At 44.8% G+C, this 27,706-nt stretch overlaps 1 protein-coding gene across 1 annotated transcript; it reads left to right on the top strand.

Annotated features, from left to right (window-relative positions):
• The first annotated feature begins 733 nt into the window (after positions 1-733).
• On the top strand, positions 734-26,512 carry VDAC2 (voltage dependent anion channel 2). Its single transcript, XM_073581032.1, has 8 exons — positions 734-880; positions 1,537-1,586; positions 15,548-15,700; positions 17,782-17,834; positions 20,096-20,323; positions 21,776-21,926; positions 22,402-22,459; positions 25,919-26,512. Exons 1-8 carry the CDS (start codon positions 760-762, stop codon positions 26,008-26,010), a joined length of 906 nt encoding a protein of 301 aa, XP_073437133.1. The 5' UTR covers positions 734-759; the 3' UTR covers positions 26,011-26,512.
• The last annotated feature ends 1,194 nt before the right edge of the window (positions 26,513-27,706 follow it).

Here is a 27,706-nt window from a genome sequence, read left to right on the forward strand (position 1 = left end):
TGTGGTGAGTATCCCATGTCAGGGCCCCACCTTAGGAACTGTACGGTATATACTCTTTGGCGCCATCGCTCTCATTCTTTAAGTCCCCCTTGTTCACATCTGGCAGCTGTCAATTTGCCTCCAACACTTTTTCTTTCACTTTTTCGCCATTATGTAGATAGGGGCAAAATTGTTTGGTGAATTGGAATGCGCGGAGTTAAAATTTCGCCTCACAACATAGCCTATGACGCTCTCGGGGTCCAGACATGCGACTGTGCAAAATTTTGTGGCTGTAGCAGCGATGGTGCAGATGCCAATCCCGGACATACATACACACACATTCAGTTTTATATATTAGATTGGGTGCAGTAGTACAATGCAGGATGTGATGAAAATGTTTTCCTCCTTGCTTTGTGTCGCGACTCCTGCGCAGGCGTACAGATCTGCCCTGTTGAGGGCAGAGTACTGCAGTGCGCAGGCGTCGGGAAAGGTCAGAGGCCCAGCGCCTATGCACTGCAGTACATTATTCTGCTCTCAACAGGGCAGATCAGTAGTCCTGCGCAGCAGCCGAGACAGAGCAAGGAAGAGGACGTCATCGCATGAAGATGGGAGGCACTGGACCTGGATCGTCCCTGGGTGAGTATAATAGAACTCGTTTTTCTTATCTTTTAGGTTACATTAGGGGGCTTATCTACAGCATTATAGAATGCTGTAGATAAGCCCCAAATGGCGGTGGCTGCAGCTTATATGTGAAAAATGAGGTGACAGGTTCCCTTTTAAATGTTTAATATTTCTGGATGTTTTAATTTTTTTTCCCCTTTTGTTAAGGTAAAAATGGCTGTCCCACCATCTTACGCAGACCTTGGCAAGTCTTCTAGAGACGTCTTCAGTAAAGGATATGGTAAGACTCTTAAGTAGTGTAAAGCATGATTCCTGTAGTCTCGAAACTTGACTGCGCTGAACTGATGAACTGCAGTATTCATGGTACATGGTGCGGAGGCACCTATCACACCAATCTGTAGCTGCAGAGAACCAGAAAATGCCAGAACAGAAATTCATTAAATTGAAGAGGCAATTACAAAGTTAGTTGTATGTAAATATTTTTAATGGTGAAATTTATTTTATATTTGCATGCATCCCCTTTAAAAAAAAAAAAACAAATCTCAGCAGTTTTTTTCATTGTATTCTGACAGCAGCATGCTGTAGGGGCTGAGACACTGCTTCCAGTGATGTATCACTTAGTAGGCTCTTTGCTGTAGGTTCAGTAAAATCAATCATTATCACTACAATGGACTAGGTGTCGCTTGACTCCTATTCTAACTCCACCCTCATCACAGATTGGCAGCTTTCTCTCAATGTACCCAGAAAGCTACCAATCTGTATTGTAGGCAGGGTTACACAGTGCTCAGCATTCCAAGTTCTGCTAGGTTTGTAGTAGAAAGACAATAATACATCGCTGCAGTTGGGGTCTCTGTCCTTACATAATGCTGCTATCAGATGGGGTAGTAAAACCTTCTGACAATTACCTTCAACTAAATATATTTTTTTTTTGTTCAGGTTTTGGGCTGGTGAAACTTGATGTTAAGACAAAGTCTGCAAGTGGAGTGGTGAGCATATATCTGCATTTTATGTGTAGTGTGAACAGCTTCTCTTCATAAAAAAATCCAGTGACATATTCCTTTTAATATTTCATGCCACTGCGTTGTTGGTTCCTTTTATAAAGCTTTTTAACTGCCTTCATTTCACACCCATAGCCCAGTATACTTGATAGACACTTTATAGTTGTATGCAAATCGGCCCCAGATGGTTCAATGGGTGGACCCAGACCATGCTCTGCATCATCCGCAATCCTGTCAATCCATCACTTAGCCTGTGATTTGATATGGATGATGTTGCATTCTATAGTTTTCTATCGACATGAAGCAGATGCCCAACCCTTGCTCCATAGCACAGTTCATTCTATTTCCTTGAATTGGGTGGGCAATGCTTAAAGAAAACCTGTCAACAGGATTTTGCTAAGTAAACTATAGGCATTGTCAGGTTGCTGCTGGTACACTGATTCAAATGATACCTGGGTGAAGAAATCAATCTTGTGTAATCAGTGTTACAGGTTTTCAACTAATGAGATGCTTTAGGTTAGAGAAACCAAGGAAAGACCTGCCCAAAGGCCACCCTGAAGCACAAAGGCACAAACATGTTCTCATCATAGAGACACACACTTGTGCTTCTTCACGGCCTGTGGGCAGGTCTTTCCTTGGATTCTATGGCTTAGACCAGGAAGATAAGACTCTGCCTACAGGCATGTCATTAGCTGGAAACCTCTAAAGGTACTGTCACACTAAGCGATATCGCTAGCAATATCGCTATAACTTGTGACGTTATAGCAATATTGCTAGCGATATCGCTGTGTCTGATGCTTACCTACAACCCGCTCCCCCGTTGCTTATCGCTGATCGCGCGAGAACAGGCTGGACTGTTTCTCGTCGTCAGCTTCCAGCTGTGACGACGAGCGACGCGTGGACGCGGGCGGGAAGACGCAGGATCGCCTGGTGTGACAGGTAAGTAGCGACCCCCGACCCCAGCGATGTCGCTGGTGAGATCTGCCTGTGTGGCAGCTCGCTAAGTGTGACAGTACCTCTACACTGGTTAAACAAGAACCACAAGATGGATTTCATCACCACAGGTATCTTTTTAATCAGTGTTAACAACACCAACCTGACCCTGTCTGTAGGTTACTTAGCAAGATCCTGCTGACAGATTCCCTTTAAGAGTGTTTTCCATGAATCGGAAAACCCCTTTCCCATGGTCGTAGTTTGTTTTAAAATAAGGGGAAAAAAACTGTTTTCCCTATAACCCATGACAGCTCTCAGAGAGAGGGAGATGATCCACGCTTCAAGGACACGCAACCTACATACTTAAAGGGTGGAGCTTTTTCAGCGCATCAATTAGTTTGCTTTACTTAGAGGAACCCTACACAGTCCATCCAGAGGAAAGATTGACTCCAGACATTGAATCAAATACTTGCCCAGACCCCTGGCCTGGTTACCATTTTAAGCCATCAGGTTCTGCTGGGGCAAGTTTGTCCTGGAAACAATGATTCTTTGAGGGAAGATGGCTGGTGTGAGTTTAAAAGGCCACTGCATCTTCCAGGACCTGCCAGGACATACTGAATCATGGAGGCGCGCCCTGATGACAAGTGCGCTGGTGATGTCTGAGTCGGTGTCTGTTTTTGTCCCGTCGTTATAAAATGGACACTTGGGTACAGTAGTACAATGTAGTATGTGCTGTAACTTGTTTCATAAGAATTTGAAACAATTTGAACGGCGGTGGGCGTGGCCGTTCCAATACACTTGTATGGGGCGAGGCTGCGCCCACTAGTTGGTTTCTGCCCAGGAGTATGCATGTGATATGCATCACCGCCATTCCTGGGTCAAAAAACCGGTGAGTCCTCTCAGTGCACAGTACATGCGCTGAGGGGATTCATAAGTCTGCAATCAGTGTGACTATTACTAATGACTTAACTCTACCAAAACAGCCTTGTGTATGGGGAGTGGAAAGGAAACCAGGCATTGCCTTTAATTAGAACCTTATGTGGGAATGATGGATAAGTGTGCTGGTCCCCAGTGGGCAACCCGCACCCCCCGACATTTACTACAAAAAAAGAGAAAAAAAATTAATGCATGATGTCCATGTTCTTCGGTTGAAGAAATGGACAGGCTGATTAAAGCAATTACATCCGCTATTGACGTAAGGCTATGTACCCACGTATGCAGAAAATTCTTGACAAAAAAAAACAACTCCTTCCCAGAAAACGCGAATTTTGGTTTTTTTCAGCCTGTTTTTGCTGCGATTTTTTTTTTTTTTTTTTTTTTTTTTTTTTTTTTTTTTTTTTTTTTTTTTTTTTTTTTTTTTTTTTTTTTCCGGAGCATCCCCAGTGTCATAGAAAATAGCTAGAAATGCGGATTTTTCCGCAAATTAATGAGCGCGATGCGTTTTTTTCGCGGAAAAAAACTCATCAATAGGCACAAAGTGCAGAATTTATTAATGAATGGGATGCTTTTTTTTAAGCGTTTTTGTCGGTATAAATGCGAAAAAAACGCTTGTGTGCACACACCCTAAAGAGCCCCGAGACTCAAAACCTCAATGGGTGATCTCATGGGTCCTGGAAAAAAAATTACTTGCCAGTAATGTGAGTCTTTTCACACCCTGTCTGGGTCTGGTTTAGAGGCTTGGCTACTGCTTCCGGAAATAAAAGGAATTACATTGGCAAGGCATTGTGGAGAACAATAAAAGAGGGAATTCCGTAGGGTAACAGATTACTCAGATGTAGGAGCTAAAATGGGTCAATGAAAACCTATTATATTGAGCAAAGCAAGAACAGAAAATTGTCCAACCTTTCCTAATTAGAAATATCCAGCATTGAAATATCCAGCAGTTTTCGAACATTGATAAATCAAAACCACAAAACAGGTTGTCTTGAACATAACCTTTTGTAGACAGACACAAAGACAGAACACAAACATCAAAGAAGGGAAGAAGGAGGGGAGAGTATAAATTCTGAGAAGAGGGGAGTCCAAGTGTTTAAAAGATGACCTAGTTGTTTCTCTGAGCCCAGAAGTAATTCCACTGGTCCCAAACAAGTGAAAGTGGGAAAAAAAAATTACATAATTTTGTAAAAATGTTTTGCAACTTAAAACACTGCTTTTCTGTAAACAAAAAAAATCAGTTAGGTCCAGAAATATTTGGACAGTTTGTGCGCTGGGTAGATTCAAAAGTCTGCAGTCACACAGTAACTGCAGACTTCTCATTTTAGACCGGACAATACCTTTAACCCCTTAATGACCGGGGTTATTTTCGTTTTTGCGTTTTGTTTTTCGCTCCCTTTCTTCCCAGAGCCATAACTTTTTTTATTTTTCTGTCAATATGGCCATATGAGGGCTTATTTTTTGCGGGACGAGTTGTACTTTTGAACAACACCATTGATTTTTACCATGTCGTGTACTACAAAACGGGAAAAAAAATTCCCAGTGCGGTGAAATTGCCGAAAAAAAGTGCAATCCCACACTTGTTTTTTGCTTGGCTTTTTTGCTAGGTTCACTAAATGCTAAAACTGACCCACCATTGTGATTCGCCAGGTCATTATGAGTTCATAGACACCAAAAATGTCTAGGTTCTTTTTTATCTAAGTGGTTTAAAAAAAATTCCAAAGTTTGCTAAAAAAAAACCACCATTTTCCGAGACCCGTAGCATTTTTCGTGATCTGGGGTTAGGTGAGGGCTTATTTTTTGTGTGCCGAGCTGATGTTTTTAATGATACCACTTTTATGTAGACACGTTCTTTTGATCGCCCGTTATTGCATTTTAATGCATTGTCACAGAGATCAAAAGTAATTCTGGGGTTTTGACTTTTTTTCTCGCTACGCCGTTTAGCGGTCGGGGTAATACTTTTTTTTTTTTTTTTTAATTGATCAGGCGATTCTGAACGCGGCGATACCTAATATGTGTATGTGGGTTTTTTTAATACTGTTTTATTTTGATTGGGGCGAAAGGGGGGGTTATTTGAACTTTTAGGTTTTTTTATTTTTAAACATTTTTCCAGGACGTCCACCTGACAGCACCATGGAGGACGTCGTCCTCCTCCTTACAGGGACAGGAAAGCACACGAGAGGTTAAAAGGCCCCGTCCCACCCCTTTCCCTCAGTGTCTTTCCTGTCCCTGCATGGAGGGACATACGAGAGGAAGAGCAGGAAGCTTACCGGAGGGCGCAGGGGGATTGGGCGGCCAGTCCAATCCTTCCCCCTGTCAGTATGCCCAGGGCCGACACTTCCCTGTGGGAGTCCCTCTGCCCCAAAGCCAGGAGCAGGACGACGCTCCTGGAGGGAGCCGCTCCTCCCGGTGGGAGGCTCTCGGCTCCAGGCTGGACCGCAGTGCCGCGGTAAGCCGGATGCCCGGCGGGCGGGGCTTCAGAGCTGGGCAGGAAGCGGAAGTGCAGTCTCAGTCATCGCGGGAGGACCCGCAGCGCGGCGATGACGTCACGCGCCGACTTGAAATCAGCGCGCCAGCAGCCTGGGCACGCCAGCAAGCTCAGTGCACGTCAACGGGCTCACCGCACGCCAGCGGCTCACCGCACGCAACAGCTGCTTCGGTGGTATGGACCCAGAGGTGCCAGCCGACAGAGGGGTAAGTGCACCTGGCGCAATCCAACCCCCACACGGCCTTCCCCGCAGCACAGGACAACTGACCTTACTATCCCTGTTCTGTATCGTACAGGAGAAGGGTACCCCAGCCCCCCCCCCGACAGAGGTTAAGGAATCGGCAAAGGCCATATCTAAATCTGTCAGATGCCCGGTTTGCAGGGTGAAGCTTCCAGACCCCTATATCAAGACTCTCTGCGGACCCTGCACTTGAAGGGTTGTAAGAGAAGAGCAGCCGTCCCTCCTTGCCGAGATGTGATCCTTGATTCAGGAGGAAGTACAGGCCTCCAGATCCAGTCTCTCACGGTAGCAGTCCCCTAGTCCGGGGCCAAGCCGGAAGCGGCCGAGGTGGGAGATGGAGCTAGCCTCGGAGACAAGCTCGCCTGAGGGGTCAGACCCCTGGGACTCGGATCCCGAGGAGGAGGGGGAGATCCCGACTGACAGGAGGGACCAAGGCAGGAAATACCTGTTTAAGTTAGAGGACACTGATGACTTGGTGCAGGCGGTAAGGTAAGGAACACCATGCAGATCGAGGATGTTCCAAAACCGCAGTCCCGACAGGACCTGATGTTTGGGGGACTGGTCGCTCGGAAACAAACGGTGTTCCCCGTAAGCGAACACATTAGTCCTAGAAGAATGGAAAGAGGCAGAACTTCGACTCGTACTGTCTCGGGACTTTAAGAGCCGACTGCCCTTTGACCCAGAGGAAACACGATTGTGGGAGGAAATTCCTAAAATCAATGTTCTTGTAGCTAAGGTGACCAAAAAGACTGCCATCCTCTTCGAGGACTCAAGTCTCAGAGACCCGATGGACCGGAAGGCGGATGTTCTATTATAGCGAACATGGGAAACGGCAGCTGCCCTTACTAAGGTTAACATAGCAGCCACCTCGATGGCCAGGTCCATGTTCCTATGGGTGGGGCAGTTGGAAGAGCATTTATCCAATAAGACCCCTAGATCTGAGATCCTAGCTTCCCTCCCTCTGATGAAATCAGCCACTGCGTTCCTTTCAGATACGTCGGCCGAGTCAGTAAGATTCGCACCCAGAAACAGCTCCCTTTCCAATGCAGCTAGGCGAGCGGTTTGGCTGAAGTCTTTGTCTGGGGATAATGCTTCAAAGGCAAAGCTTTGCTCCATCCCCTTTTCAGGCTCAAGGGTGTTCAGGCCAGCTCTAGATAGCATCCTAGAGCAGGTGTCTGACAAAAAACAAGGGGTTTCCAGAAGAAAAACCCAAGCATCCCCAGTCCTTTTGTAGAGGGTCCTTTTTCAGGCGACAGACCGACTTTAGGAGCCAGGGTAGATCCAACAGGGGCTCCTTTAGAAACACTCAGAGCCAGGGAAGGAGAAGCAAAGCCCCTCTTTTCACGTCATCCTCCAGGTCTAGAAGGCAATGACGCCATAGGTGTCGGGGGAAGACTGCGACGATTCGCAGCAATGTGGCGCCAGGTAACCCAGAACCAGTGGGTCCTCGGAACCATCACAGAAGGGTACAGCATAGAATGTTATTCCCCTCCCCCCGACAGATACATCGCCCCCACCGTAGTCCCGGAAGACTCTACCATGTGGGCAGATCTACAGGACCTGCTCAGGTCATAGTGCCAGTTCCGCAGCAGGAGAGGGGAAAGGGTCATTACTCTTCCCTATTCTCCATTACAAAACCATCTGGCGAGGCCAGAACGATCAAACTTAAAACCCCTAAATGCTTGGGTGGTATACAAAAGGTTTTGAATGGAATCAATACGTTCGGCAATTCAACTTATAGACTTATAGACAGGAATGCCGTCATGTGTACTCTGGACCTGAAGAGTGCATACTATCAGGTCCCCATCCATCCCTCATCTCAAAGCTTACTAAGATTCGCAATCAGTCTACCGTCCCGGACCTGCCACTTCCAGTTCCAGTGCCTTCCGTTCGGGCTGGCTGCGGCCCCCTGAATATTCACAAAGCTGGTAGCGGAGGTGGTAGCCTACTCGAGAAATCAGGGAGTCATTATAATACCGTATCTAGATGACTTTCTCGTAGTCGCAGGATCAGAAGAAAGGCTCATTCAGGACAGGAGCCGAATGATCAGAACACTGGAGTATCTCGGCTGGCTGATCAACGAACAGAAGTCAGACCTAAAGCAGGAAAATCTTCCTGGGAGTCCTTCTAGGTTCAAGAGACAGAATATCCCGGCTACCGAGAAAAAAGCAGCAGATAATTCAAGACAGAGTCAGGGGACTACTGAAACATCGCTCCTTCATAAGAGGTGCAATGGAAGTCCTGGGTCTGATGACGGCTTGCATTCCATGCATCAGATGGGCCCAGTCCCATTCGAGGCCCCTGCAAAAGGAAATCCTCGCAGGATGGAACAGGCGTCAGGATTCTCTCGACAGGCCCATATCCTTACCAGACACGGTAAAAAGATCCCTACGGTGGTGGATACAGCCCCAGAACTTACAGGTGGGCGTGCTATGGACAACCTCGCCGTACGTGGTAATCACCACAGACGCCAGTACGTGGGGATGGGGAGCTCACGTAGAAGGGAGAATTTTCCAGGGAAGATGGCCGTTCAGCATCAGAAACAGATCTCCAACTTCAGGGAGCTCTATGCGGTCTGGGAAGCCCTGCGTCAGAACCGGTCGGTAGTGAGAAATCGACATGTCCGACAACACAACGGCAGTCTCATTCCTAAGGCACCAGGGAGGTCCGAGACATCGACCACTCCAGGCACTTACAGGACGAATATTCGCCTGGGCAGAAGAGGTGGTCCTCTCCATAACGGCAATCCACCTGGATGGTTCTCAGAACGTAGTAGCAGACTATCTAAGCAGACAGCAGGTCAGCCCAACAGAGTGGGAACTAAACGAAGAAATCTTCCATCAGCTATGTCAGCGTTTGGGGGACCCCCAGTATAGACCTGTTTGCAAACCGGAAGAACTCAAAGGTCGCCAGATTCTACTCCTTGAACCCGGCGGACCACCTGGACGGAGTGGATGCCCTGAGCCAGGCCTGGAGGGAACCCCTCTTGTATGCATTCCCACCACTGGCGCTGATACCGGCGGTACTCAGGAAGATCCGCGAGGACCGCGCGTCAGTGATATTAATAGTGCCATACTGGCCAAAGAGAAGCTGGTTTCCGCTGCTAGGAGCAATGGCAGTAGGAAACCCAGTCGAGCTACCCCTGAAGGGAGACGTTATCCACCAGGGTCTGATTCGCCATCCAGACCCAGCAAGGCTACACCTCTCGGCCTGGATCCTGAAAGGGACATCCTGAGAGCAAAGGGCTTATCCGAGCAGGTCATATCCACTCTACTCGCCAGCAGGAAACCGGTAACATCTGCAATCTACAGAAAAATATGGAAGACATTCTGCCTGGAAGGTGGCAGGTCCGACCTCTCGGCAGGTACCCCCGACCTCCCTAGTGTCCTTGACTTCCTACAGTCAGGATATAATAAAGGCCTTAAACCCAGCACGTTAAAGGTCCAGATTTTGGCTTTGAGCGCCTTCTTCGACTACCCTTTAGCCTCCCATCCTTGGGTGGTAAGATTCATAAAGGCCACGCAGCGTCTTCGCCCCACAATTAGGCAGCTCACCGCGCCCTGGGACCTCGGCCTGGTACTGAGATCCTTATGTAGGGACCCCTACACGCCTAGTGAAAGACCATTTCAACTCTCTCTCGGAAGACTGCTTTCCTGGTAGCCATTACCACGGCCAAAAGAATAGGGGAAATCCAGGCCCTGTCCACCAAAGATCCATATCTCCAGATCAGAGATGATCATCTAACCTTAAGATTAGATCTGGCATTTATCCCCAAGGTAGCCTCTTACCAGAATATAAATCAGGAGATAGTGCTACCATCCTTCTGCAGCAATCCCCGCAATGAGAAAGAACAGTGTCTCTACTCTCTAGACGTAAGACAGGCAGTTATAAGCTATTTAGAGGCCACCAATGACTGGCGTATTGACTCAAACCTGTTCATCCTCTTCGGGGGTAAAAAAATAGGGGGAGAAAAGCCTCTAAGGCGTCCATCGCAAGATGGATCACCTCAGTAATTGAAGACGACAGCCCACCAGATACCTTAAGGGCCCACTCTACTAGGGCAGTTTCAGCCTCCTGGGCCGAACGCGCAGGCGCCTCAGTCGAGCAGATTTGTAGAGCGGCAACTTAGGCCAGCCTGAATACATTTTGCAAGCACTACAAACTTGACGTGCTATCAGGCCAACATACCGCATTTGGGAGTTGGCGGTATGTTGGCCAGGCGGTGATCCCACCCTGAGGAGGTGCTTTGGTACTCTCCATGGTGCTGTCAGGTGGACGTCCTGAAAAAGAAGTATTAGACCTACCAGTAATGATGTTTCCAGGAGTCCCTCCTGACAGCACGAGTATTTCCCTCCCTGTTTTGTTATGTCATATGATGTAATATGATGGTTATCATTAAAAGAGTTATGGCATTATCCACGCTGTGGTACTTGTTAAATCACTGAGGGAAAGGGGTGGGACGGGGCCTTTTAACCTCTCGTGTGCTTTCCTGTCCCTGTAAGGAGGAGGACGTCCTCCATGGTGTTGTCAGGATGGACTCTTGGAAACCTCCTTACTGGTAGGTCTAATACCTATTTTTTTTTTTTCTTTACTTTTGGCATGCTTCAATAGCCTCCATAGGAGGCTTGAAGCATGCACAACTCGATTGGCTCTGCTACATATGGGCGACGAGCAGATCGCCCATATGTAGCAGACTTACTCCTGTGCTTTCAGCGCCGACCACCGGGTGGCGCTAAAAGCCATCAGCCTGGAACAACCATAGTGGTCTCTGTGAGACCTCTGGTTGTCCAGGCAACATGACGCCAACCCCCGATCACGTCACGGGGGTCGGCGATGAGCTCACTTCCGGCCCGGCGGCCGGAAATGCTATTTAAATGCCCGCTGTCAGCTTTGACAGCGGGATTTAACTAGTTAATAGGCGCGGGCGGACGGCGGTTCCGCTCGCGCCTATTGCGGGCACATGTCAGCTGTTCCAAACAGGAGGCGGAGGAGGAGCGCCGAGAGATGGCTGCTCTGGCATGAGGCGCCTGAGTTTTTTTTTAGTTTTTTTTTTTCCCCGTTTAATTGTTAATTCTCCCTTTGGTTCACTCACCATTGCGTAGCTACAGGATTCGGCAGAGCTGGGAGTAGGGTGGAGACTGCGATCAGCTAGGACCGGTGTCTTTCTGTCCTCGTGGAGCTCCGTGCCTGGATCCAGCTCGGAGAGAGTGAAGCTGCTGGCTGCCTGCCAACTTTCCTACAACTTGTACCCATTTCCAGCAAGCAGATGATCCCGGGATAGGAATACTGGTGGAGTGTGCGGTGCTGGAGATGTTCTGGAGATCTTGTGGTCCAGGTGGAGCTGAAGGGGTGAGCTGGGCAGGTTTGGACTGACTGTTGGCGTGTCCCCTGATGTCCCTGTCTTGTTGCATCCATGCCCTCCCCCCCCAGCAGTGCTGGGAGCACCCTTTATGGAAAGTTGTACATTTAACTCGGCTAAGCTGTGACTGTTCAGTCTTTATAGCTACAAGCTGAGTGTAATCATGGCCACTGCACTCTGTAAACCTACTCTTATGATTTCAAGGGACGATTTATTATTCTGGAATCATCCGCAATTTCTCATTGACTCCCCTTCTTGGAGCATGATTGCTAATTCAACAATTGAGTACATAAAATCCATTACTTCTGTGAAACCTGTGGAGGTGTACTGCAAGAGAGGCAGGAGAGGAGGCGTCCTGGCACGCCTTCGGAGGAGAGGGTTCAGAACAGCTCTTCCTTCACTCCACTTGGCTAATGTCCGTTCCTTATCTAGCAAAATGGAGGATCTGAGCTTACTTTGTAACATGAGATCTGATATGGCCAATTCAGCTGCTCTTTGTTTTACTGAGACCTGGTTGAATGAGACCATCCCTGATTGCAGTCTGGATCTACCTGGTTTTGTTATCTACAGAGCTGACCATGATATTGTAGCTTCAGGTAAACTAAGGGGGGGTGGGGTATGTCTCTACATCAACACTAGATGGTGCTGTGATGTTAACATACTGGGAAAAGGTTGCTCTCAAGATCTAGAGTACCTTGCACTCAATTGTAGACCATTTTACTCTCCAAGAGAGTTTTCATCTATGGTTCTGGTTGCAGTATATATTCCCCCTCAAGCATCTGTTAAAGCTGCTATTGGTGAATTAGCTTGCAAAATATCAGAATGGGAGAAAGGATCTCCAGAAGCATTTGTGATCGTAATGGGGGACTTTAACAAAGGAAAACTCAACCTGGATCTCCCCAAATTTACTCAACATATAAACTGCTTCACGAGAGAGAACAATACGCTTGATCACTGCTATACAGTCATAAAAGGGGCCTACAGGGCAGTGAGGAGAGCAGCAGTGGGCTTTTCAGATCATTGTCTAATTCATTTAATTCCAGCCTACAGGCAAAGGTTGAAAACATCCAAACCTACAGTTTATACAAAGAAGACATTGTCTGAGGAGGCAAAATTGCAACTACAAGCATGCTTTGAATGCACGGACTAGGAGGTATTCCAGGAAACATGCTCGGGTCTGGATGAATGGGTTGATGCAGTGTCCTCATATAATCGTTTTTGTGAAGTCACGTTTATTCCATCCAAATCTGTCCACTTTCGGGGAAACAACAAGCTGTGGTTTACAAATAAAGTCAGGTTGATCCATAAGAGAAAAGAGGAGGCTTATAAAGCAGGCGATATTACTGAATTCAAGAAACTTAGGAACTCGTTATCTAAAGAGATCAAGTTAGCCAAACACGATTATGCAAAGATTCTGGAGGAAAGGTTCTCATTAAAAGATACTAGATCTGCATGGAGAGGATTAAGAGAGGTCACCAATTATAAAAGCCACCCCACTATAGTGAACCCCAGCAGAAGTCTGGCAGCAGAGTTAAATGAATTCTACTGCAGATTTGAGGCAAGCTCTACACACAGTGGCTATTCATCTCTAAGCTCCTCAGTCTGTTCATATAAAGATCACTCATTGTGCAACACCCAAGTAGTGATCTCCGAGGCAGAGGTGATACGCATCCTGAAGGGACTTAAGGTCAAAAAGGTACCTGGCCCTGATGGTGTATCTCCAATGTGTCTGAAAGTATGTGCTACCCAGCTTGCCCCTATACTGACAAATATATACAATGTGTCACTGAAAGAGTGCGTTGTACCTCAGTGTTGGAAAAGTTCCACAATTATCCCTGTCCCCAAGAAAGTGGGATCCTCTGAGTTGAACGACTATAGACCAGTAGCACTCACATCTGTAGCTATGAAAGTCTTCGAAAGATTTATGATGTACCACCTGATAAAATTCACGCAGAAGCTATGGGACCCGCTTCAGTTTGCCTATAAGGAGAATCGTTCGGCAAACGACACTGTCAATCTGGCACTGAAGTACATTTTGGATCATACAGATGAACTGCACTCATATGTCCGGATTCTTTTCATGGACTTTAGCTCAGCGTTCAATACCATTGATCCGAATTTACTTCATAAGAAAATGGTAGCTCTTGGAGTCCCTCTCAACTTTTGCTTGTGGATTTATAACTTCCTGACAGCCAGGATACAGAGTGTAAAAGTTGGACTATTCACTTCGGACACCTTGGTCACAAACATCGGGGCACCTCAGGGGTGTGTTTTGTCCCCGTTACTGTTTTCTCTCTATACGAATGATTGCATCTCTTCAGCAGGCTCAGTAAAAATCTTGAAATTTGCCGATGATATGACACTGATTGGTCTCATCAGGGGAAATGCTGAAGACTTGTATCGGAGTGAGGTGAAAAGAATGTGACTGGTGTAAAGCCAATAATCTTGTACTCAACACTAAAAAAACTGCTGAGATGGTTGTGGATTTTAGGAAAGATCAACATGAGATACTTCCAATCTACATCCATAACGAAGTGGTTCTTATGGTCACAGAGACCAAATTCCTTTGGTGTTATCATCTCTCATGATCTTAAATGGGGGAAAAACGTGGATGCTGTTATAAGAAAAGCACAACAGAGGATGTTCCTGCGTCAGCTAAAAAGATATGGTTTGTCTAAGAATCTGCTGATCTTATTCTTTAATGCTGTCATCAGATCTGTGATTTGTTCCTCTCTGATAGTCTGGTATGGGGGAGCCACTGCGCATGACAAACTCCGCTTACAAAGGACTTTCAGAACAGCAGAGAGAATTATAGGTTCCCCCCTGCCTAAAATCCAGGATCTTTATGATAAGAGTATTCGATCCCACGCATTGAAAATTTCATCCGATCCCTCTCACCCGGGACACTCCTCATTCCAACTACTCCCTTCAGGACGTCTCTTCAGAGTCCCCAAATGCAGCACCAACCGCCATATGAACAGCTTCTATCCACTCTGTTCAATTAAATCGTCATGTGTAGACTATATACTGTATCTGTCTTGTTGGATGTTACTTGTTGTATCTGTTATATATTATGTTGCCTCTTTGCCACAAAGAATTCCTTGTATATATGTAATATGTACTTGGCGATAATAAATTTGATTGATATGTCCCGGCTTTGATGCGGGCTCAGCACCGGAACCCTCATCAAAGCAGGGGAGATGTCTGTGTCCGTCATTGGACATTAAGGGGTTAAATTTTAAGTTTTTCTAATTTTGCCCAAACTTCAAATGTTTTCATAAATGCAAATTTTATTGACCTAAATTCATCACTAACAAAGCACATTATGTTCTAAAATAAGTCTGAGAGGGATATGTAAGTGTTCAGTGTTACTACCACATAAAGTTACACATGTCAGATTTGAAAAATGGGACTGTCAGGTGAAAAATGGCTTAACCAATAAGGAGTTAAATAGCCTTGATATTAATTGGGGATATTGGCAAAACTAGGAAAGTCAGAACCTTCCAAGAGTTGGAATGGCTAAAAGCAGTAATCTGTTGACTTTTTCAACTGCACAGTAATTATCAGCTAAGACTGTTTTCTTTGCCTGTTAAGGCCATGTGCACACGATGCAGATTTGCAGCGTTTCCGCAGCGGATTTTACCGCGCAGAAACGTTGCATATCCGCATTGTGATGTACAGTACCTTTAAAATGAATGGAAAAAACGCTGTGCAGACGCTGCGGATTTTTCCGCGCGGTTTTCCTGCGGTACAAAATCCGCAGCATGTTACTTCTTTTGTGCGGTTTTCTATCTCCCCTGTTACCAAATCCGCAGGGGGAAGACCGCAATGGAAAACCGCGTGAAAAATGGAAGAAATCCGCAGGAAAAATGCAGGTCATTTGACCTGCGGTTTTCTTCCATTCTGCACGGAAAAATCCGCAGGGCTCAAAACTCCGTCTGCACTCAGCCTAAGAAATTGAGGTTAAGCTTCTGTTCTTTTTATTTATTTTTCAGGAATTTGCAACATCTGGTTCATCAAACACAGATTCTGGGAAAGTGAATGGCAGCTTAGAGACCAAATACAAGTGGGGAGAGTATGGACTGACTTTTACAGAGAAATGGAACACAGATAATACATTGGGGACAGAAATTACTATTGAAGACCAGGTAAGAAAACATATGTATGCGAGTCATTAGGGCTATATGATAGTATTAGGCTAGTTTCACATTAGCGTTTTTTTGCGCAGCGCATCGGGCGCATAAAAAACGCAAAGATAAACGCAAAACAAACGCGCGTTTTTTTAACGTCATGCGCACGCTGATGCGTCAAAAAAACGCAGCGTTTTACATGCGTTTTTGCATGCGTTTGCGTTTTTTTATGCACATGCGTTTTTAGGTGTGACATTTTTTCCATTGTCTAGAGAACATTCTAGACTTGTTTCACTCAAAAACGCATGCGCAAAAAAACGCAACCGTGCGCAAGACCATGCGCACGCATGCGTTACCATAGACTTCAATGTGTCGTTTTTGCGCATTCCGTGCTCAAGCGTGCGCATGCGTTTTTTTGACGAGACAGGGCGCACCAAAAAATCCAACATGTTGCGTCTGGCGCGCCTGGCGCAAAAGACAAAAAAACGCATGCGCACGAAAACGCAAGTGTGCGCAAGACCATGCGCACGTCATTTTAAATATAGGTGCGCATGATGCGCTGCGCACAAAAGCGCAAATGTGAAACCAGCCTTAGTCTGTACATGGAACTTTACTCACCAATTGCTAATCAGTTCATGGGTGGCTGTAGCCATATGTGTATAATTTATCTCGATCAGACTGAAGTGTTCCTGCATTTTTTAGGTCTTTTGCTTTACATGTCATTTTTTTCTCCCTCTGTATTAAGTGGGGGGCTGTTTTGTTGTGGAGCTATTCTGTGCCTCCTCTCGCACCCTGAGTCTCATAGAGGCTGATGCAAATAAGCCTCGCTATGTATTCAATTCCATAACACAAACTTCTTGCTATACTCAAAGGGCTATGAATGTTTAAGTCTGCAGACTGGACAAGTGGAATTGCCGGTGTCAAGAATGTTAAAGGGAACTTCTCAGCAGGATTGTGTTCAGTAACCTACAGACAGTGTCATGTTGGTGCCGTTATACTGATTAAAATGATACCTTGGTTGATGAAATGTGTCTTGTGGTTGTTTACCTCAAAACTGAAAATAAAGATTAATAATATGCTCGTGCTCCGGGGCAGTCTGGGGGGGAAGGGGGGTATTCATGTGGTGGTCTGATTAGGTATTCATTATATAAAATAGGGGGCAGGTCACTAAGGAAACAGAGACCTGTCAGAAGCCATATTTATTTATTTTATCTTACTCATTTATACAGCGCCATTAATTTCACAGCGTTTTACAGACATTATCATCACTGTCCCCAATTAGGCTCACAATCTAAAATCTCTATCAGTATGTCTTTGGAATGTGGGAGGAAACCGAAGAAAACCCACCATCCGGAGGAAAGCCACCGTGCTGCCGTACTACATACTAATGAATACCTATTCGGAGCACCACATGTAAACCCTCACCCCCTACAGGCTGCCCTGGAGCACAAGCGTATTAACTCAAAACTGAAAGATTAAACAACTACCACAAGATGGATTTCATCAACCTAGGTACCATTTTAATCAGTATAACGGCGCCAACCTGACACTCTGTTGGTTACCCAGCACAATCCTGCTGACAGGTTCCCTTTAAAAGAGTTATCCTGGTACATTTGGTTATTTTTCCTTATTCGGCTAAGAGCATACAGGCTGGTAGTTGCTAACTTTAACCTGCCTATTCTGCCTGACTACAAACTCTGCCAGCTCAGATCGGTCACAGAACGCTCCTGCCGTCGATGTCCCTACTTCTGATGACATCATTGTTCTGATTGACAGCCAGCACCCAATGCCTAGTTATGGGGAGCCAGCTGTCAATCAGCATGACGTCGTCAGTGGATGTCCAATCGTCACAGCAGACCGGAAGAGAAGGCGATGCCCGGTAAAGTGAGGACAAAAGAACCGTATATTACTGCTGCGCAAAACAAGCAGGTAGTTGGCAACTACCTGCCTGGAAGTTCTGGGCCAATAGGGGAAAAATAAGTCCTGGCTAACCCCTTTAAATTGTTACCAAAATCTTAAACATCATGAAAGGCTGATGTGGTTAATTTCTCTCATCGTGTAAAGGATACTTTTTTTTTTTTTTTTTTTTTTTTAAACAGCTAGCTAAAGGCTTGAAGTTGACATTTGACACAACATTTTCACCGAACACAGGGTGAGTGTATTTAGTGTATAGTCTTAAAAATACAATGAAATCTTGAAATGCCTTGTGTACTGCTTTTCTCTCAGACGAGAGCTGATTTCTTGTGGTTAAGTGATTAACCAGGATGAAGCTTGACTAATAAGCGTTAAAGGGTTGGTCCAGTACCAAAAAAAAAGTCCTGATCCTGCTAATTTTGGTGTTTTGCTTCACTTCTTGTGACATTTTCTTATGAGTCTCACACAGGAGGCTGGGGCTGTACTCTCTCTAGTGTCTATTGCCCCTTCTGGAACCAGACGTCCTCAGGGCGCGACACTAAAGGCCCGTCACACATAAAGATGCACCAGCGATCCCGACAACGATACGACCTTGTCAGGATCACTGGTGAGCTGCCGAACAGGCAGCTACACCAGCGATCAGCACCAGCGAGGACGCTGGTCTCTAAGGTAAATATCGGGTTACTAAGCGGCGCGCGAACTTCATTTGTATTTTTAAGGTGATGGGGTATGGTTTATAAAGCAAAAATAAAACCGGTTATAGGGTTCCCTTGTTAGGCTTAGCATCGTGCACCTTGTTGGTGTTAATGGCAGCTAATGTCATTCCATCAAAGCCTTTCTAGAAGTGGCTGAACATGCCTTCTTCCCTCTCCCTTTGAAATGGCTCTTTTGGCCATGCGGAAGGATCTTTCTGCCTCACTTGGCAGATGGAAATCTGGAAGTGTCTGACGCTATTGCACCTCCCACCTCCCTTTTTTTTTTTTTTTTTTCTTCCAATCACTACCTTTAGTACAGAGCGCAGCAATTGTGACAAGTTTTTCATCTGGTTGCTGCACTCTACATAGGCTTCATTTGAGATTACAAAAGGGCTTTTGTTGGTTTTGTCATCTGGTTCACTGCCTCTATCGACCACAGCAATCAGATGACAAGCTCATTACTTCTGTTGTTTTCTACCTTGGCAACAGTGATTGAGAAGGCAAAGCACTTGCTGAATGCTTTACTGAATCACCTTCCCCTTTCTCCTCCTTCATGTCAGTCTTTTTCCACAGCTCTCTGGTTGCTGATCTCTTCCAATGTCACCTTCATCCCACCTCACTTCCCACAACTTTGGGAATTGGGAAATTTTTTATTGAATAAAGCAACAGAGATTTAGAAGACAAAGCAAAGTGCAGCAGTTGTGATCAGTTTGACACCTGTTTGGTTCTCTGGACACAAGCAGTGGCCCGAGATGACATTACACTGATTGCTTTATGATCTCAGATGCCGTCTATGTTGAGAATCGCAACCACAAGAGAAATTCAGCATAACTTCTGCACTCTGCATGAGCAGCTGTGATTGGGAAAGCAAAGCACTCTGATTACTTTACGATTTCTGCTCCCCAGCCTCGCCTTACCTGGCCAGGAGACCCGATGACAATTAATGCATTGTGCCCCATGACACATGGCTGCGTGAATGCGGCATTAGTTTAAATGGATGTGTGTGAGGGACCTATGGCAAAAGGGTGTGTGTATTTGACAGTTTAACAGGAGAGTGCTTTTGGAAGGAGCTGTAATCAAAGCATACATCATTTTATCATTTTTAGTAAATAAAAGATTCCTCTTTAAAAAAAAAAAAAAATTGCTGATTTGTAAAATCCGATCTATCATTCGAAAATTAACCTGATTGGTAAACTGCTTAACAAGGAAGAAGAAATCAAAGCAGCAGAATTTTTGTCTCTTACTGCAATGTTGATGCATTCAGAAAATGTATATGTTCCCCAAAATGGTATCTGTAAAAACAGCTCAAGATGCAAAAAAAGCCCTCACACAGCCTCATATCCTGAAATTGGAAATGTTGCGTGTCTTGAAAGAATAAATTTGCGTATTTTTTTTTCATCGCTTTTAAAAAGCAAAACCCTAATGCTGCACGTTTGCTTTTTGCATAATTGTACTGACCACGAGTCATATTGCCAGGTCAGTTTTATCATATATAGTGAACATGGTAAAAAGAGAAAATTTGTATTCTTTCAGTGCACTTACATTTTTTTTTTCCTGCTTTCCAGTGCACCACATGAAAAAATAAATGGTGTCATTCAAAAGTACAACTTGTTCCTCCAAAAAGCAAATCCTCACACAGCTATGGATGAAAAAATAAGTTGTCGCTCTTAAATGACTGCGAGTTAAAACAGAAGGGGCTCACTGGAAAATGTGTAGTGCACAACATCCTTCAAAAATATTAAAGGTGCAAATTATGTTGGATATTGGTTAACCTAAATTTTCTTTCTGGCTTTAATTTAATCAGCAAGAAGAGTGGTAAGGTTAAAGCTGCCTACAAGCGGGAGTATGTGAATCTTGGCTGTGATGTGGACTTTGATTTTGCTGGTCCTGCCATCCATGGAGCAGCTGTTGTGGGCTATGAAGGCTGGCTTGCTGGTTATCAAATGACCTTTGATAGTGCCAAATCCAAGCTGACCAAGAATAACTTTGCAGTTGGTTACAAGACAGGAGACTTCCAGCTCCACACCAACGTGTGAGTATATTTCATGATTGCTTGGTAAAGAAATGTCTTCTGTGTCTGAGTGTTTCTCAACTGATAAATCGCCTCCCCTTGGTTTCTCAGGTTCGGTTATGGAGCCTCTGATTGCTGCTGTTGCAGGCAGATATCGGCTATCTAAACACAGCTGGCATCTGCCATGTATGATGCAGGCTCAGCTCCTGAGTCCACCCCATACACCCACACACTACATATACTGTCCATGTATGGCAGATGTTGGAATATTGGACTCATTAAGACAAATCGCGGTTAAATTTAGCAGAATTTTCTTATACAAACTAATGAACATATAGAGGCCATGATTTTGTGTAAATGTATTCTAGAAGTATGATTGGTTCTCTGCACCTGTACATGTTAGTGCAGCTTTCCTCACACACTGACCACACAATGGTTGCTGGTGGAGGAGCAGTCACCAGATCTGTCCATCAGCCTCCCCTAATTGTAAATAGCCTCACAGGGAAAGCTGTTTTTTCTATTGTAGGAGGCGGATGAACAGATCTGGTCACATGCTTTTCCACCGGGCATTTTATGTACAGGAGATCTGTAAGGAAAGTTTCACTGGCAACTATAAGAGGAGAACCCACCATACTGATAGAACTCCCTAAAACTAGAGCATGGCTGAAATGTCCGCAATGTACGTGTCTGGTTTGGTCATTGTTAAAGGCGCACAGGGTTTTTTTAGCACAAGGCTTAATCAATATTCTAATATTTTCATGTTTTTAGGCTAGTTTCACACTTGCTTTTTTTTGCAGCGCGTTTTTCCCGCAAAAAAACGCATTGAAAAAACGCATACAAAAGCATACAACTGCTACGTTTTTTTCAAGCATTTTTATGAGCATGCATGAAAAAAACGCAGCGTTTTTATGCGTTTGTATGTGTTTTTAGTGCGTTTTTACCGCGTTTGCGGTTTTTTCCAACATTAGGTGGCCCCTCACACTAACCCAAACCATGACTTTACTGACCCTAACCCTGACCCTGACCCCCCTTAACTAACCCTAACTCTAACCCAAACCCCTAAATTCCATTGTCTAAACTAATGGTAAAAAAAAAAACGCATGTGCAAAAAAACGCATACATAAGCATGCCAATGCGCACATATGCTCACCATAGACTTATAATGGGTGTCTTGCTGTAAAAAAACGCATTGCGCGCATGCGTTTTTTTGAGGCAAGTCGGACGCTCAAAAAATGCAACAGGTTGCATTTTGTGCGCCCGAGCGCATACCGCAAAAAAACGCATGCGCGGTAAAACGCGTACAAACGCATGTGTATGCGCACATAAGCGCATCCCATGCAAAGTATAGGAAAAAAAACGCATGCGCTATTTAGCGCTAAAATACCGCGAAAAAAAACGCAAATGTGAAACCAGCCTTAAATGGTATTTGTGTGTTGATTGAACCGTACTCTTTACTTTTTTTTTTTTTGTCAGCAATGATGGATCTGAATTTGCTGGCTCCATCTATCAGAAAGTTAGTGATAAATTGGAGACAGCAGTTAACCTTGCTTGGACATCTGGAAACAACAGTACCCGCTTTGGCATTGCTGCTAAGTACCAGTTGGACTCTAATGCATCTCTCTCTGTGAGTATGGAATAATCACCGCTGGCTGTTTGTGCACCATGTTGTTCACCATCTGTGAATGCCAATAATCCTGAAACTCTGGCCGTCTGCCTAGGATATCCAGTGACTGTGTCATATTGTACTAGCACGGAATATCACATTTGGACAAACATTAGGAGGATACACTTGATTTTCTGAACTATAAATGAGTGAATGCAGTCTACGTTTGAATACCACACACTGCCAGGTTTTTGGTCTGTGTAGCATCTGTATACTTTTATCAAAGCATCTGCAGATCTCATTTCTCTAAAATATACCCAAAACATGCTAATAACAAATGGGTTCTATTTATAGTGCATAATTGTATATTTACCTATTTAGTAAGGTTATATTACAAGGAAGCAGTGACCATTTTCCTATTTTCACATTTGTAAAAATAAAACCTTATTGTAATGAAAAATTATTGAAATTGATTTTTAAAATGTCTTTCAATTAGGCAAAGGTGAACAATGCAAGTCTTGTTGGAGTAGGTTACACCCAGACTCTCAGGCCAGGTGAGTGCCACATATATAATCAAATGCCTTTTTGACGTTCTTTGCAGTTACCCTTTTACAGTGTTTAATCTATGCAGTAAAAATGACCTGACAATGATAGTCAGGTCAGTACAGTTATGGAAATGCCAAACGAGCATGTTTTTTCTTTAAATTATTACTATATTTATTGGTCCCCCTTGGAGGACTTGAACTTGAATCGCTTTTACTATATGCAGTAATACCAAACTAATGCTACTTCAGCAGACCTTCAGCTGCCGTAGAAAGCCATCGGCTCCCTGCGTTGTGGAGGCTGTGGCGCATTGCTTCCGTTGGAGATAGAAAGCGCCATTTAACTGCTTAACAGCAGATGGAGTGGTCATCAGGGAGCACAGGCTGCGGTCACCACTAGTACGGTTACCCCAGCTGTCTTCAATCGGTTTGCATTTGCACCGCCCCCACTGGTCTCTGTTTTTCCTGCAATCTTGTAACATGCATTGACCATTGTCTCTTGCTGGCTCTTTACTTCTGCTCAGTCGGCAGGGAGTGTGCCATCACTGTTCATATTGCACATTGGCAGAATTGGAGAATCTAAAGGGGGTTTTACACATAGCGATATCGCTATAACGTCACGGATTTTGTGACGTTATAGCGATATCGCTATGTGTGATACTTGCTTCCGACCGGCTCCCCCGCTGTCCATCGCTGATAGCGCGAGAATGTCCGGCTCCATTTCTCGTCGGGTGCTTCCTGCTGGCGACGCGTGGAGGCGGGCGGGAGGATGTCAGGATCGCTGTGTGTGAAAGGTGAGTATCGTGCGCTGCGTCGCTGCTGCATCGCTGTGAGGTCTGCCTGTGTGACAGCTCACTAGCGATCATTTAGTGATGCACCAGCGATCCTGACCGGGTCGGATCGCTGGTGCATCGCTAAATGTAAAGGGGCCTTAAGTCGAATGAGGACTTGAACAATTCAAAATTAATTGAAGTCAATTGAGGTGACAATCTACTGATCACACTTAGGAATTGATAAAAGGCATGCTCATAGCAGAGACTAGCCAAGCCCCTCAAACAGGTTTCTGATGACTCATTTCAGTCAGAAGGCAGAGGCTGTGTGATGCTGAGTCACTTCTCATGACCAAGCCATGAGGCTGGATAGTCAAGGAGTCACAGATCAAAAGCCAGGAAGGTACGTCCTAAACAGAAGGAAGAGACAGAGGCGTAGTTGCGTAATGTTCCACGTTCAGAATACCAGGAAGATGGAGGATCAGAGCAGAAGTAGTTAAACAGACGGATGGTCAGAACAAGGTCAGGCAACGAAAGATCTACAAACAGAATGCAAAGGCCAGAGAGGCAAACCACACAATAGCTGAATGTATGTCTGGCAGAGGCTGGGACTAACAACCTAGATAAGTGGCCTGGCAATCACCGGAGACAATGAACACCTGCAGACAGCCAGTGGCTTCCAGTCTTAAGGCACTGTCACACTAAGCGATATCGCTAGCAATATCGCTATAGCGTCACTGGTTTTGTGACGTTATAGCGATATTGCTAGCGATATCGCTATGTCTGATACTTACCTCCGACCGGCTCCCCCGCTGGTTATCGCTGATCGCGTGAGAACGGCCTGGGCAGTTTCTCGTTGTCTGCTTCCTGTGGCGCCGACGAGCGACGCGTGGACGCGGGCGGGAGGACGTCAGGATCGCCTCGTCTGACAGGCAAGTAGCGACCGCCGCTATGTTGCTGGTGAGATCTGCCTGTGTGGCAGCTCACTAGCGACCACTTAGCGATGCACTAGCGATCCTGACCGCGTCATATCGCTGGTCAGGATCGCTGGTGCATCGCTAAGTGTGACAGGGCCTTTAGATTGGCTGGCCGAGCTGTCAATCAACACATGGTCAGCTCGGCATCCTAGACACACTTAGGGCTGGAACCATGACAGTACCCCCAGCCTTCGCAGGAAATTATAGATGGCACTATAAGAACTTTTATAAAAGGCAGTGCTCGCCCAAATATGACAGGAGGGAAAAGAAGAGTGCTGTCATGGGTTTCGAAAAATCCCATTATTGGTAAGTAAGGACTTTATTCGATCACTCACAACAGCACCACAAGAAAATTACAGAGGCCAAAACAAATTATAATCTTGAAAGGGACTACAGCCTCTGAAGCACCCTTCTTCCAAAGTTGAGATCAGCAGAAACACCCATCTCTAATCTGAATGTAGATGGAGAGGACCAGGTAGCAACCTTGCAGATCTCCTCTATAGAGACATCCGCCGTCTCCACCCAATAGGTTGCCAAGAAAGTTCGTCATAAACAAAAGGACGAGACAGAGGTGTAGTTAGGCAGCATTCTGATGTTAAACAGACAGATGAATGGTCAGAATGAAGTCCAAGGTCAGGCAACAAAAGATCTTCAAACAGAAGGTAAGGCTGGAGTCACACATAGCGACTCACCAGCGATCCTGACAACGATATCAATGTGCCAGGATCGCTGGTGAATCGCTATGTGATCGCTGGTGAGCTGTCAAACAGACAGCTTCACCAGCAATCAGCACAGCGACGCCCGGCGTCGCTGTGCACGTTGGTAACCAGCGCGCTGATGCAGGAAGCTGGTAACTAACGTACACATCGGGTATCCAAGGGACGTGCGTCCCTAGATACCCGATGTGTACGTTAGTTACCAGCAGATTGCTGGTCTCCCACCTGTCACGCAGCGATGCGTGGTGGCCAGCGGGAGACCAGCGACCAAAAAAAAAAAGTCCTGGCCTTTCCTGCAGCGATCAGCGATACCGGGGGCCGGTCGCTGATCGCTGTCACACACCGCGATCTCGCTGGTGAGATCGCTGTTGTGTCACAAAACTTGTGACTCGGCAGCGATCTCACTAGCGAGATCGCTATGTGTGACGGGGCCTTAAGGCACAGGTCTTGGAATAACAGCCCAGTTAAGTAGCCTGGTAATCACCTGGGATAATGAACACTTGGAGACAGCCAGTGACTCCCAGTCTCAGATTGGATGGCCAAGCTGTCAATCAACACTGACCGCTAAGCACGCCCCTCCACCAGACTGGATGACTGAGCTGTCAGTAACAGCATTCCAGACATGGAGGGAAGGAATGGTGACCTGGTCAGTGACTCAGCCTCTGCCCCCAGATGACTCATTTGACTATCCCAGCATAAACTGGGAGTCACAAAACGTCATCAGAGGAAATGTTTTTAAAAAGTGTATTAGAAAAGTGATTTAGATAAATTACAATAGGATAGCATAAAGGATTAAAATAGGTTTTACTTTGGGACCACCCCTTTAAAGGAGTCCTTTTATTGAGTAAAATACCTCATAATGATGCTTTTCAATTTGCATGTGCAACAATTGTTTTTTTGGCCAGGCATATATTTTTTTTTTTTTCTTTTTTTTGTAGAACTTGCAGTAACTGTACTGATTTATTTAACTACTGTGTTAAATTTGGTGTTTTTGTTTTTTCCCCTCAGGAGTGAAACTCACACTATCTGCATTGGTAGATGGGAAGAACATAAATGCTGGTGGTCACAAACTGGGATTAGGTCTAGAATTGGAGGCATAGGCTTTTCTCCCTTTCATTTGCAACTACCAAGGGATATCCAGGAAACTCGGCCTTACCTATATATTTGTTCTTACTCATAACCAGCAAAGCTTCTATTTTGCCTTTCTTTGTCCTCCCTTACCTATTTCATAGGACATGAGCTACAATGAGGTAGAATGCTCTCTGGATGAGCTTATTTAAATTAGCCATTACTTCCCCTCTTGGGATCCTACAGAGAAGCACTCCCTTACATGTGATTTACATGTGTATGTAACTATTGGGCAGTACTTCTGACCATGGTTCACACAGACCTCTGAAAAGAGGAAACACAAAATGTACATGTGTATGCATGTTAGCTTTTTATGTTCCTTTTTAACATTTGATAACTAAGTCTGACACAAGCATCAGAGCCATAGATCAGATCAGCCAGAGACAGCATTTTTGAGTAAATCACTTTTATTTTGTGAGGGTTTTTTTTTGATATCCCAAAAAAGGAAAATAAAAACATAAGTTACGTGTAAAACTTGTGCCAGTGTCTTACTTTACAATTTCAAATGTTAGAGAATAATGATAAAATAAATATGGTGATGCATTTATATGAATCGTAAAATGTCAGGTTAGGCCCGGTTTTCACTTTCCTGACCAGGCCAAATTTTTTTTTTTTTTAAATCCTGACCAGGGCTGTGGAGTTGGTAAGTCAAACCTCTGGCTTGTCAGTTTTCCTGACTTCAGACTCCAACATCACTACTGAGCAAGTACATAAAGTGCAGCAGAGATTCATCTCAACTAAAAGCCGAGATCAGGGACAGAACAGACATTTCATAACTTTCCCAAATGCTTATGAAACAATTTACATCACATACAAAATTGTAATACTGTACCAATTTATTATATTTTCGGAGTCAGTCCATTATATACCGACTAAACCAAAATGGACTCCAACTCCACAACCCTGGTTCTGACAAGCTTCACTTTGAGGCAATAACTCGAACGCTTCAACATATCCCAGTGATTCTGAAATATTTTTTTTTTCATGATGTGGTGTTCATGTTAGTGGAAAATTTTGGTCGTTATGATTTGGGTTTAATTATGAAAACCTCGGAAATGTGACATGAAAATGTTAGCATTTTTTTCATGCCCTTTTAAACCAGATGAGAACAAAATCCACTGATGCATTTCAACAATCTTAGATGGCCATATGCCTAATTAAACCAGATGGCTATAACACACAATGGTTAATAACATTTCTCACATCTCTACTTTACTTTAAATCAGCATTCTTTTTGAAAAATATATATTTTTTGTTAGTTTGAAGGGTTAAGTTTATCAGCAATTTCAGCTTTTTCCAGCAATTTTTACAGATCCTTTTTTTTTTTTTTTTTGTATGGACCACTTGAAGTGCATTTGAGGGGCCTGTGTAACAGAAAATACCTAAAATTCACACCATTTTAAAAACTACCATATCTAAAATGTATTAACCTCTTTATGGGCTTCACAGTAATGAAGGCAATGTGGAAGGACAAAATGAAAACTTTTTTCCTAACATTGTTGAATAGGGTACAAATTTTGCATTTTCAAAAGGTTGGCAGCAGAAAATGGACCATACAATTTGTTGTGCAGTTTCTCCTAAGTACGCAGTTACCTCATGTGGTGGAAAAGTACTATTTGAGGGGATGGCAGGACTTGGGAGGGAAGGAGCACAATTTGACTTTTGGAA

Source organism: Dendrobates tinctorius, unplaced genomic scaffold, assembly GCF_039654945.1.
Source record: "Dendrobates tinctorius isolate UK_male_01 unplaced genomic scaffold, ASM3965494v1 ptg000068l, whole genome shotgun sequence".
Lineage (NCBI taxonomy): Eukaryota > Metazoa > Chordata > Amphibia > Anura > Dendrobatidae > Dendrobates > Dendrobates tinctorius.